The sequence below is a fragment of the Cryptomeria japonica genome, chromosome 6 (assembly GCF_030272615.1).
Source record: "Cryptomeria japonica chromosome 6, Sugi_1.0, whole genome shotgun sequence".
Classification (NCBI taxonomy): domain Eukaryota; kingdom Viridiplantae; phylum Streptophyta; class Pinopsida; order Cupressales; family Cupressaceae; genus Cryptomeria; species Cryptomeria japonica.
This window is the reverse complement of record NC_081410.1, coordinates 118,797,378-118,810,943: the sequence shown is the minus strand read 5'-3', so window position 1 is coordinate 118,810,943 and position 13,566 is coordinate 118,797,378. Positions and strand designations below refer to the sequence as shown.

The window sequence follows — 13,566 nt, the reverse complement described above, 5'->3', positions numbered from 1 at the left end:
CACATTGGAAGAGAGGAGGAAGGGGAAGGGGGTGTGGTTGAAGTACTTGGCCCTCATAATCATGCTCCAGTCCGTTTTGCCCTTCATAAGGATCCATCCGATTTTAGTCAATAAGGCTTTATTCAGATCAAATATTTTTCTGATCCCAAGGCCACCCATGCTCTTTGGTTTGCATACCTTATCCCAGTTGACTAAGCTGATTCTGGTCTTCTCCTCCAAACCCATCAACAGAAATCTTCTTTGGATTCTCTCGAGTTTCTTAGCCATAGCATTGGAAATCTTGAAAAGAGAGAGAAAGTACACAGGGAAACCTTGAAGGGAGGCCACCAGAAGCTGGAGTTTGCCTGCACTACTCAGATTTTTTCCAGTCCAGCCCGCGAGTTTCTTTTGCATTATTTCTAGGATTGAATCCTTAAAGTGGGGGGTGACCTCCTTGGTAGTGAGGGGGAGATCCAGGTAGGAATCAAGGAGATCAGCAGCACTACAACCCAGGATTTGGGTAAGTTTACCCTAGAGAATTATATCTGTGTTAAAGAAGTAAACCTTGCTCTTGATATAGTTAATCAGTTGACCAGAGGCATGGGCATAATCTCCCAGCAGATGCTTCCACACTTTAGCCTATATCACAGACGAAAGGCCGAAAAGGAAGGTGTCGTCCACAAATTGTTGCATAACCATAGGGAGGAGAGTGGAAGCAGCCTTTACCCCTGAGATTCTATTGGTCCTGATCAGATTGGAGAAATTCTTACTTAAGACTTTAGCTACCATAATGAACAAATAAGGTGAGAGAGGGTCACCTTGATGAAGCCTTTTCCCAACCTTGAAGAAGCCTCAGGGGGTGCCATTGACAATCACCGAATAATGACCACTTTCCACCGCCACCCTGATAATATTGATAAATCTTTCCTGGAATCCCATCTTAGAAAGGACCACATACAGGAATTTCCAATTAACCTTGTCATAAGCCTTAGAGATGTCAATTTTGAGAGCCATACCTGGGTTGCGACTTTTCTCCATGGAGTGAATGACCTCATGAGTAGTAATGATAGCATCAAGGATCTACCTGCCCGGAACAAAACCTCTTTGAGAGGGACTGATGTATTTATCAAGGAGGGGTTTGATTTTGTTGACAATAACTTTAGGGAAAATTTTGTAAACTGAGTTACATAGGTTGATGGGTCGATAGTCAAAAATAAGTTTTGGATCAGGAACTTTGGGCACCAAAACAATGAAGGTGTTATTCAACTTCTTCAAGAGTTTACCAGTGTGAATGAAGTCCCCGGTAGCATTAGTGAGTTCATACTTCACATTTTCCCAAAAATTCTGGAAAAAAGTCGGGGGGAAGCCATCAAGACCAAGGGCATTAAAGGCAGCCATAGCAAAAACTGCAACTTTGACTTTGTCATCAGACACACGACTTATCAGCAGCTCATTATCAGCATCATCCAAAACCTGGGGAATGAGACTAAGGAGTTTATCACTGATTTTAGTAGGTTCCTTGATCCTATTATTCGATTAGGCATTAGAAAAGTGAAGGGAATCCCATTGACCAATTTCATTATTCCCCACCACTTCCTCATTTTTGTCATTGAGGATGGACAGGATAGTGTTCCTTCTTTTATGTTTTGAGGCCGATTTGTGAAAGAAAGAGGTGTTTCTGTCCCCCTCAGCTAACCATTGGATCCTGGATCTTTGCTTCTAGTAAATTTCTTCTAGATTCATGATTTCTTTCCATTTGTGTCTCCATCCCTCTTCCTCCGTATGAGTGATCCTAGAGGAAGTCCCCTCCGCAATGGTCCTCTGGAGGCAGTCCAAATTGGTTTCAGCCTCCTTTTTTCTTGAAGATATCCCCAAAGGAAGAGAGGCTCCAGGCTTTCACCTCCCTTTTGATGATTTCTAACTTTTTAGAAATTCTGAACATAGTCGTCCCTTGAACAGGGGAGTTCCACCAGTTTTGTATGCATTGCTTGAAGTCTGGGTGGAAGTGCCACATAATCTCATACCTGAAGGGTGAGGGATTGGAGGTCAGCTTGTCAACCCAGGAGAAGAGGATTGGGGAGTCGTCAGAGATAGTGCACGGGAGAGATAAGGGCGAGGAATTAGTCCCAAAGTTCCATTTGGCAGAGATCATAAACCTGTCCAGCCTGACCTGAATCGAATTGGAGCCTTTTCTATTGTTAGACCAGGTGAGTTGGCTCCCTTGGAGGTCAAGATCAAGTAATTCATTGTTTTTGATGAAGTCGGCTAAGTCAAGTATGCTCTCACTGTAGTTTGTTAGATCTCCTATCTTCTCTGAAGGATAGAGGGGGGTGTTGAAGTCCTCGGCTAGCATAAACAACTCCTCCTTATTGATAGTCAAGAAGGTAGTGATTTCTTCCCAAATCATAACCCTTCCCTATCTGGTATTAGAAGCATAAAAATTAAAAAAGAACCAGGACAAGTTATTCATAGTGAACCTAGTGGAAAGAAAGTTGTGAGAAGAGCCAACTGCAAAACCATCCAGCTTGCTCTTATTCCAAAGGGTAGCAATTCCTCTTGAAGCACCATCTGCCTCTTCGTAATAAAAGGCAACACCCGGCCATAAACTATTGACAAGCATGGAAAAATTTTGGTAACTCATTTTCACCTCCTGGATAAGGATAATATCAACTCTATTGGTGAGTATGCATTGCTTAAGAGCATACTGCTTTTGGGGGCTATTTAAGCCCCTTAAGTTCCATGAGAGGAACTTCATTTCTTATTCTTTTGTGTTGTCTCTAAGGTTAATTTCCTTCCACTATCAATTTCCCTAGCCATTACCTTAGTTCTAAGGGTCCTCTCAGAGGGTCTGCCTAGTTTAGAGTCATTTCCCACTTTTGCCTTCTTATTTCCCCTAGTTTTTATTTTTGGTTCCTGCCATTCCCCCTTATCTTTTTCCGTCGGCGAGCACTGCATGGAATGGCTACCAAAAGAAAGAGTAGTGATATCCCCAAAGGATCTTGTAGTAGAGAAGGAGGAGGTCAGGTCCAACCCAAGCCCAAATGTGGATGAGGCCCCAGCGCAAGTGCTCCAGATATTCCTCCCACAACTTCCATTTGGGTTGGGTAGTAGATTCACAATTGTTGGCGGAGTGGAGGTAATGAGTTTTATCTTCTCTGTGCTAGTCGCCTCCACATTGGGGCCTTCTTGATCAACCTTTGCTTTGGGGATCTCTCCTTCTTCTAGCTCTGGCCCCAAGCATCTCCTCGAGGGGGTAGGAGCCTTCTTGGAATTGGGGGTAACTATCATGTTAAGAATACCAGCCAAGAAGGGGTAGCCCTCCTCAGAGGTATCTTGAGGGCCCATCTTTTCTATCAAATCCTCAATCTGACCCATGGAGTTATCGAAGGGCAAGGGGGTTAGGGGGGTTACCATTCTCAGTTGTATCCCCAACAACAATACCCAAGGACAACAACTTCTCCTTCATTTTTTCCTCAGGAGGTTGAGAGGTTGGGCAGTCTGCAATAACATGGCCATGTTTACCACATCTTTGACAATACAGAGAGGCGTTCTCATAGACTATTGCCTGTGTCCATTTACTCCATTTAGATTTGAGGTCAATTAAGTTAGGGAGGGGGTTGTTAACAGCCACATTCACACAAAGGCGAGCATACACAAGTCTAGACTTCTGCATTGTTTCATTGTCGACAACAACAAACTGGCCGAACAAGTTACCAATCCACCTGAAAATGGTATCGTCCCAAAATTCCAGGGGGAGGCCAGGGAGTCTGATCCAAACTGGTGCCAATCTAAGGAGGTCCGCACTAGGGTTAAACCCCAGTTTCCACTTGGAGAGAGTAAGACAGTGCTTACCATAAGACCATGTACCAGACATAACAAAAATGAAGTCTTCCTCAGTATTAAATCTAAAAAGGAAGAGTCCGCCAGACATGGCAGAGATAGAGACACTACCTTTGATTTTCCATCTAGATCTTGCCCATCTTCTAACAATATCTATAGTGGGTCTGAAGGCAAGGAACCTTCCAACTACGCAAAGGTGGAGGGATGAAGCAATATTATCCATGATACCATCGGGGAGGCAAATCTTGAGGCCCTCCTCACCATTAGTGACTTTTGGGTGCAATGACGGACTTTCTGGCTTGGAATTCCCCAAAAGGGCACCTTTCCAGGAGTTTGATTGAGCTTCCCCAAACAAAGGACCCACCTCCTGAGTCTTGCGGTCCTTTTTGGAATAATCCAAGTTGGGGGCCACCAAAGGAAGCTTCGCAAGGTAGGGGGCCTCGTGTAGGATCTCGTTACAAGCAAACACAGAGGGATCCCACCCATCTCCTTGGACGCGCAACACAAGCGCCAGATCTAGACAAATCTGCAGGTCAACCGAAGGGGGGTCAAGTTCCAAGGAGGATAGGTCCTCCCCAGCAAAGACGCCAGGCATAGCAGGAATTCAAACAATTGCAAAGCGGGAAAGTAGAGCGGGAGATCATTTGTTAAATGGCTACAATTTTTTAAGTTCAATCATAAACTATAGAATATTTGGTTTTGCCAAAAAAAATTGGTAGAAGAAATAAGTGTAAGATAGATTGAATTGTAATAGTTGTCATGTATTAGATAAATTTTTATGACTAAGGAAATATTTCTAAAGGATTCATTTCTTTCTAATGAACTTCATGAATGGAAAGTTTCAAATGAATTTTTTGGAATAAAAAACTAGAATTAATTGGCTCAAGGAGAGGGATAAAAATACCTCCTTTTTCCATAATTAAGTTAGATAAATGTGAAGTAGTAATATTATCTCATCTATCACCTCCTCTCAAATTATTCATATTTCTTCATCGATGAAGGTCAACAAGGAAGTTGTTCATCATTTATCTTCCTTTGTCAAATAAAATAGTCCTATAGTGGTGGAGGAGTAACGGTTTGTATCAGGTTGCATCCCTCCTTTGGGTACTTAGGAAATGAATGTTCTTTTTATGGGGCCTTTTAATCTTGAGAAATTGGAAAATTTTATTTTTCAAATGGACAATAATCATGATGATTTTTCTATTGAATATTATCAGTACTTCTAGGATTTTTTAAAGAATGATGTCCTTGATATTGTGCAAGGATTCCAAAGTAATTATTATAATTTTAAATCAATCAAAATTACTTATGTGACTCTAATTCAAAGAAAGTGGAGGTTAAATATTTTGATCTATTTTTCCTTAATGGTCTATGGAATGTCTCTTATAAGATCATTACTAAACTTATTGTCAGTGCCTAAAATAGATTTTGGACTCTTTGATATTGTCTAAGTAGAGTGGCTTTGTGAAGTGGCATCAAATTATTAATAGTATATGAAGAAGTTGAGAAAATACAACTTCGGAGATCCCAAGAGCACATGCAAACAAGATACCTGTCACAAGAGAAGATTGGAGACAAAAACACAATAATGGCTCTGAAGAAAAAGATTATCATTCAGAGAGGGAATCAGTTAGAAAATGCAATACAATCCTTATAAAAGGAGAATATGCAAACCTAAAGATGTGCAGCCCTAAAGAAACCCTAAAGGGATAAAGTGTATTTAATAATTAAAATAATTATTAAATACCTACCATATTATTAAATACCTAAGTTTAGCTTAAGCGTAGAGTATAATAGACTAATTATTAAATAAATAATTATTAGCTAATACAAGATAACTCTAACACCGCCCCTTAAGATGAAATTAGGGAGTAGCTAAAAAACTAAATGCATGAAGCAAAAAAAATGCAATTACATGAGAAGGCAAAAAATTTGGGTCCCGGCGACAAGGCCTGATGAGGTACCCAAGTACAAAGGATCTCTATAAAGCAGAGAAATAGAGAAAACCACGTGGGAAAAAACTCTACTCCAAAAAGAGATGGAAAAAGCAAGTGAAGGACTGAAGAAGCCTCCAAACAAGAATGTTCCAAAAAGATAGGAACAAAAGAAGAGCAGAAGAATCACTGAAACATGAAGAACCTACAAACATTGTCGAAGAATAATTGTCGATCTGAAGAACCTCCACTGAAAGAGAAGATTAGAGAAGATTGTAATCTGCATGAATGCCCTCAAATAACACTACTCGAATCAGATGGCAAACAAAGGCAAACAACCGAACTCGAAGATACAGATGGCATAAAACACCAAAGCCTAAAGAGTTGATCCAATGAACCAAGGAAGCATTAGAATAGCAAGAGAAACCTCCCCATAATGCGGACAAGGGTGAGAGACAGGTTCACTGAAAAGGACGGCCAACAAGAACTGCATGACGAAGAACCAGGAACATCGAAGGTGCAGAGAAAGTACATAGTGTCATGGAAGGAACACTCACTGAACACACATCATGAGGCTAATGTCATGGATGGAACACTCACGTAACAAAGGTAGATGGAAAACAAAGGCAAACATCAACCCCCCATGGCAATTTATAATGTAGTGCATGTACAATAAGGCACAAGATGTGCAAGATCCCAAGTATACAATGCATAGTGGCACTTTATCTCAGTGCATTTGCAAAAAAGGAAATGGTTACAAAATGATGTATAAAAAGATGAGAAGATACATAAGGTTGTAAATACATAAAGAATAGCCAAAGATGAGACATCCTACTCAAAGAAAGAGATCCCAAGACCTGAAACATCCAAGATATTCACCAAAGTGCTAAAAAGAAAAAAACTAAATAAAATGTACCTAGAGCAGAATCAGGAAAGAAAACTCATATGACTAGAAAGTGCACAGAACAAGCTTTCCAACAATATAAATTTTTCGAAAAACAGAATTTAGATGCTCAAGTTACGTCTCCCGGAGTGCAAAAATGAACCTCTGGACTTGACAGAAAAGAAAAACACCATCAAAAAATAAGAATAAAAAATTCAAACCTCTGGATCTGGATAGAGCTCGGAAAGAGCTTTTTTACTATATAAGGTTTGTCGAAAAATGCCTTTGTGAGCCCAAGATATGGCCAAAAGACTAAAGGTGCTTCGGATGGGCCTAGAAGGGGCTTGAAGACTGCCTATACAATGTTGATGTTAGCAGAATATTCCTTGCCTGTCGGGAAAAATCCCTTCGCTAGAAAAAAAAAAAAAAATCCGTCACCTAAAAAAATGCCCTGCCGAAAAAAAATCCAGTTGCCGGAAAAATGCCCTACAGGAAAAAATGGGGACATCGAAAGGCCAACGGTGGCGTCAGAAGGCGTTGGAGGACCAACAGGAAGCCGGGAGGCTAGAGGGAGGGTGCCTGAGTGGCGGGCAGGCTCCTGTGCAATGGACGGCGGGAGGCAGGGTCGTGGTCGATAGGTGGCAGGCGGCGGGGAGGTCGGGTCGTGGGCAGTAGGCGACAGGCAGTGGGGAGATCGGGACTAGGGTGGCAGCGGGCCGAAGACTGATGGGCGTGCAGTGGCCAACGGCATGCAACGGGCGGGAGGCAACCGGAGGGCGACTGCCAGAGCAGCGCGGCAGCGGCAGAGAACCTGAGCGATGAGCGGGCTCTTGCGCGGTGGACGGCGGGAGGCAAGGGCGTGGGCAGCGACCGAAAGGACGGTTGTCAGAGTGGTAGGTGGTGGCACAAGGGTCGGAGGGTGGATCCATGACCTGTTGCGAGGTCATACGGACCTGCAAAGGCCGTCGAACCCCACCTTTGTATGTGCCTTTTGTTTTTGTTAAAAAACAAACCCTTTTTTTTAAGGTTTTTTACAAATTTTGGTGCATTTGGCCTAGGTCAGCCGTAAAAATGCCCAAAAATATTTATTTTTTAATTTTTTTTAATTTTTTGTCTCGAAAAACGTGCCCAAGAAGGGCAAAATTTTTTTTGCCAAAGCCACAGTTGTCCAAATTGGACAAATTTTATATGAAAATGGGGGTTTTTGGGTATTCTGAGCTCAACAGAGGGATCCGTTTGAGCCCAAAATACCCAGAAACAAAAAAGATCCCCATATGCAAATAAAAAAAAACTCTGGAAAAACTTGAAACCCTCCTCCAAAAAATCTTCTGAAAAATTAGGAATAAGCAACAGCAGATGTAGGCTCTAATACCATGAAGAAGTTGAGAAAATACAACTTCAGAGATCCCAAGAGCACCTACAAGCAAAATACCTATCACAAGAGAAGATTGGAGACAAAAACACAATAATGGCTCTGAAGAAAAAGATTATCATTCAAAGAGAGAATCAGTTAGAAAAAGACAATACAATCTTTATTAAAGGAGAATATGCAACCCTAAAGAAACCCTAAAGGGATAAAGTGTATTTAATAATTAGAATAATTATTAAATACCTACCATATTATTAAATGCCTAAGTTTAGCTTAAGCGTAGAGTATAATAGACTAATAATTAAATAAATAATTATTAGCTAATACAAGATAACTCTAACAGTATGCAATGTTCTAAGGATAAAGATAAATGTTTATCAAGCTAGAAATGTCAAAGGCTTATGATAAGGTTAGATGGTCCTTCCTCATAAATGTTACTCTTTTTTTTTATTTAGGGTGGATCGAGTGGATCATTATTTATGAGGTGTCTTCTTTCTTCTTTATTCTTAGTAATGAAATCCCATCTTTAATTTTTCTATCTTACATAGAGTTGCAATAAGGTGGACCCCTCTCCCCTTATCTCTTTAGTGATTTGGATAATAGTTTGGGAAGTTTCCTTCCCCAATGAAGATTTAACTAGAATATTAAGGGATAGAAAGTGGCAACAGATATTGTAACATATTCTCATCTTCAATTTGTTTATGCTTCTCATTAAAATTTCAATTAGAACAACTGTTAATATTAAAATTTCAGAGGTTGTCAATTCTATGAGCAATTTGTTTTTTTTCAATAGCTTCTCATCATGTGATTAATGAAAAAAAATCAAATATTTATTTCTTTAGTATTCCTTTGGTCATTCAATGGAGATTCAATCATATCTTGTAGTTTATGAGTAAAGAACCTCCCTTTGATTATATTGGTATTGCTTTATTAGTGATTCTACCTAAGCAACATTAATAGAAGAGGATTATTGATAGGTCCAAAATTTGGGTCTCTAACAAGAATTTTTAGTGGTTACCTTTTGTTAGACATCTTACCCTATTTTGCTAGACTTTCAAAAATAGATCCTTCTTAGTTGAGTCCAAATCTATAAGCCTAAACAAATTGTGGTCTTAGTATTAGAATTTTTTAATCAAGAATAGTTAAGCTTTGGCTACTAGACTTTATTAGAGATGGTTTAAGTAGTAGGATCAGCCATGGGCCAAACTTCAATGCTATGCATATTTACAAGGTGTTGATTCTACTAAGGTTCCTAGAATGAGTTTGACTAGAAAAGGCTCTATGATATGGAATGTTATCATATAGGTTGACTCTTTTTCTCAACAAGGCCTCTTCTAGATTATAAATTTGGGCCACAATTCTCTTTATTGGATGGATTTATAGGATTTCCACCCCCTAGTCCTTTTATCCTTCCCCAAATGTTCACTTTGAGAAAAATATTTTTGGAGGCTAGTTGGTCCAAAGTGTCATACTTTAAAGCTTCCCACTTAGTGGGGGATATTTATCATTGGAAGGATCTAAGTTGTTGACCTTTGGTGGGAAATCCCAATGCTTAGGTGACCCTTTATTTTATTTTGGCAAGTTGTCCACTTTGTTTTCTAGAGGAAACAAATACACTTACTTGGGGCTATGATCATTATGGGGTTTTTATAGTTTCTCATGGATATGATATTTTAGAATGTGAGCAGGATGAGTATGGAGATTCCCCCTAGTGGGAAAGGATTTATAATAAGTATTATTAGCCTAAACGTAACTTCATCCTCTATATTATATGTCAAAATAAATGTCTTACTTGGTACAACATGATAGAGAGAGTATTCAAATGTCTTTCTAATGTGTTCTCTGTAGGGATAATGAGGAGTGTGTGCATCATCTTTTATTTTAGTGTTTTTTTTAAGGTCTTAGGAGACAATGGTGGCATATCTAGAACCAACCTCTTGTTCATGCTAATTGTTTATTTAAATTTTGGCTGGTTTGATATGTCCTCCTACTTCTACCTCTTTACTTTTTGTTAAATTATCCTCTCCTCCATTGGGTTTTCTAAAATTAGTACTAATGGTTCTTCACATAGGAATCCAGGTGTTGTGGAGATATTTGGATTTGGGCAAGATATTACTAACTTAATTTACTTTGAATTTTTAATTCTACTATGGGTACTATTAATCAAATAAAGACTTAGAGACATCTTTGTCAATTTAAAGAAATATTGTGAACTAGTTTGGAAGAAGATAATAGATGGATTAATGATTTTGGTCTCACTTGATAATAGAAAGTCTCATAAATCTTCTTTGAGGTTGGTATATTTATGGATCAAATTCTTTTTCTTTAACAAAAATTGGTTTCATCTCTTTTTTATTCATATTGTTAGAGAATGGAATATTGGTGTAGACTATATAATAGTCTCTAATTTTAATCAAATTTAGAATGTCATAGATTGGGAATCCTTTCCTTATGCTCAATCTTCATATTTTATACATCCCTTCACAATGATTTGGTTTGATCATTCTAATCCTTTTCATTAGGATTTTTTGCTTTGTTAATTTTATGGATCCCTTTGTTTCTTAGAGATGGTGGGTTTTTGAAAAACCTTCTTATAAAAATGGTACTCACATAAGACTCTCCATCAATAATAATAATCTAATAGATTTGATTAACGATTATTCTTTATATAATATTTTGTTAAAATATCTGCTGACATCTATAATTTTATTTGAGACATAAATGAAAGACTAGTTAGTGATCTCTTACTCATCAAATTTTAGTTTCTAAGACTTTTATAATATAGTAATTTGACTTTGATCAATATATTTTTTTAAAAGATGGAAGATGGTAGTGCATGTGTACTTTTATTTATAATAAAAGACAAAAATACAATAACCTAACTAAGAAATAAAAATGGAGCTTCAAGTAGGAGTAGGAAATTTAAAAAACCTTAACTGGAGATAAATATTTGTATCCATGCCAAAACATTGCAATTAAGCACAATAAACTATGTAACAATGATCGTAAGAAACAACCTATAAATGTGTTTGATCAAAAGTAACAACAATTTTTAGAGAACTGCCAAATAGTGGAGGAGAGTTCTTTGATTTGTTCAAATTGGTCAAGATCCATGTTAGCTTGAGTGTCCATGGCCTTGATATATTCCCTATAGTAATGGTCACAAGTGTCATAATCAAATCTTTCAAGGAGTTGCCAATCTTCTTTCATTATGTTTTTGATTCTACAATTCATTATTTTCTTATTTTTGATAGCATTTATAATAAGAAGAGAGCTATTTGAATTTTCCTAAAGTTTTGTGTCTTGGTCCAGACTAGCCCAAAAGAAGTTCTTGGGATTTTGTTTCATTATTAGCACTCTTGTTGGCTTTACCACTCACATCAGAAGGAGTTGACCATCACTATTCCTAATGACATAGTAGACTCATCAAGTTCCAAGATTACCATGTGACACTCCATCTAAGTTTACTTTGACCGTGATTTGATCTAACAGTGGAGAACTTGAACTCTTGAAAGATAGGTCATAAATTCAAATCATCTAGGGGTAGGGTATGGTATGTATGCCTCATTTGTAACATATTTAGGCACCTCCTAAATGGAGTACAAGATAGGCTCATATTACTATAAGTCATTTGTAGACACAAAAATAGATCATCCGATATCGTAAACTATAAAAGAATTCATTTCTATGTCCATTTTAGAAAAGAGAGGAATCGCCACGACCAGATTTCTATATGAAGGAGGTTTCTGAAAAAGGAGGGAACCTAAGGTGGGAAGAGCTTAGGAAAGACCGATGCTTAAGGATAGAATCATTGTAGGAAGAACAAAATGATGTTTAAATAGGCTTGATTTCTAAAATTAGACATGACCACTTCAGCAATAATTCTCTTGAACTTTAACTTTAACTTATTGATTACCTCATTTACGCTTGAGAAAAAAATTTTGAAGATCCTATTATTCCTTTCAAGCTTTGATCAATAATTGTTCTTGCATAATAATTTACTTTTATAGAAATTTGATGCTAGCTGTTCACTTGAGATGTAAATTGCATGGCACTTTTCAAGATCTACATGTCATGAAAATTAAAGGCAATTTAAGCCTTTGAAAAATAAGCCCAAGAAATATGGATAATATGTTCTTTTGTCATCAAATAACATATGGATGCAAAAGTTGTGTTTAAAGCAAGCTATGAACTCAAATGCAAAGTAACTTAAAAATAGATTCTTGTTTTTGGGAGGGACCAACCAGCTAATTTCAGATGGAAAACTTACAGAGACCCCAAACAAAATAATTATGTCAAAGTTTACAATTCAATTCAAGTTATAAAATTTCACTTATCTACTAGATGCAAAAGTTAAAATTTGCCTACCATTATGTAAGTGAAAGAGGCCACGAGGATTGTCCAAAACCTTCCTAGATAAGAATCCGCCACAATAGCACCAAGAATGGGTGATATATCTTTTATTCCTCCCCAGATGTTTGAAATCTTTGCAGCTTCAAGCTGATCCAGCTTATATTGTTGTATCAAGAACACCACCAGGTTAGCAGATAAGCTGGCCGTTGCAAGATTTGCACAACCCTCATTTCCTGCCAAGTTATATATAACACCATAATAACAATCCCTACAATTGTAGTAAGCAAGTACAATTGTGTTTTGAGAAGAAAATATAGATCTTTTTGCATCATGGAACTCATTTTATATCTTTTCAATCTAAATAAAATCAAAAGAACAAAGCATTAAGAAAACTAAGGATCTGGTTTCCTACCTATAATAAAAGGCATTATTTTCCATCCACCCTTATTAGTCCTTTTCTTTTTCACAGGAGCATCCTCAGTTCTTGAATGTAATCCTTCCTGCACTCTCAATGGGGAGGACAACTGCACTGATTTGTCCATTGGATCGACTGTGGAAAATCCGAGATTATTGTTAGACTTCAATTCATGAGCAAACTATTAGCATTCTTCATTCTGATGGTGGATCATAGTATGTGATTCAAACTGTCGATACAAAAAACTATCACACAATCTAATTCAAAACCAATATTAACCAAATTAATATTCATATTTAAAATTTATCTTGACCCAATTTACAACAACTACCATTCAAATTAATATTCATATTTAAAATTTATCTCGACCCAATTTACAACAACTACCATTCAAATTCTGATTATCTCGACCCAATTTACAGCAACTACCATTCAAATTCTGAATGTCATTAATGGCATATCTAAATAGGCTTCTGTGATTAGTTTTCTCAAATTATTGCTAGTTATTTTCAACATCAAACTCTATTCATGAAAACAATTGTCTCGTCAGCAGGGTGACAAGAAACTTATTTATATAAATAAACAGCTATCATATTGTCAAAATCCATTCCTGTGTATAGTGGCATGAAAGAAACGTAGCCATTGCAAGGCCTGCATTTGATTCTTTAAAGAATAAATCCTTTGTATGTTGGTGCTTGTCTTTATACCTGCTCTCTTTATAACTAAAAGCACATTCCCATGGTCATATGGGTGCTTGTCTTTATACCTGCTCTCTTTATAACTAAAAGCACAT

General features: G+C 37.7%; 1 protein-coding gene across 1 annotated transcript in view; it reads right to left on the bottom strand.

The window, feature by feature from the left end:
* LOC131053742 (protein NRT1/ PTR FAMILY 2.13) overlaps nt 1-13,013 on the bottom strand; it is a 57,104-nt gene extending 44,091 nt beyond the window's left edge. Inside the window, exons 1-2 of the mRNA XM_059207591.1 lie at nt 12,771-13,013; nt 12,374-12,591 (exon numbers count right to left, since the gene is read on the bottom strand). Of these exons, the coding sequence (XP_059063574.1) occupies nt 12,374-12,591; nt 12,771-12,900 (348 nt within the window). The 5' untranslated portion in view covers nt 12,901-13,013. The remainder of the gene's footprint in view (nt 1-12,373; nt 12,592-12,770) is intronic.
* Between the last annotated feature and the right edge of the window lie 553 nt (nt 13,014-13,566).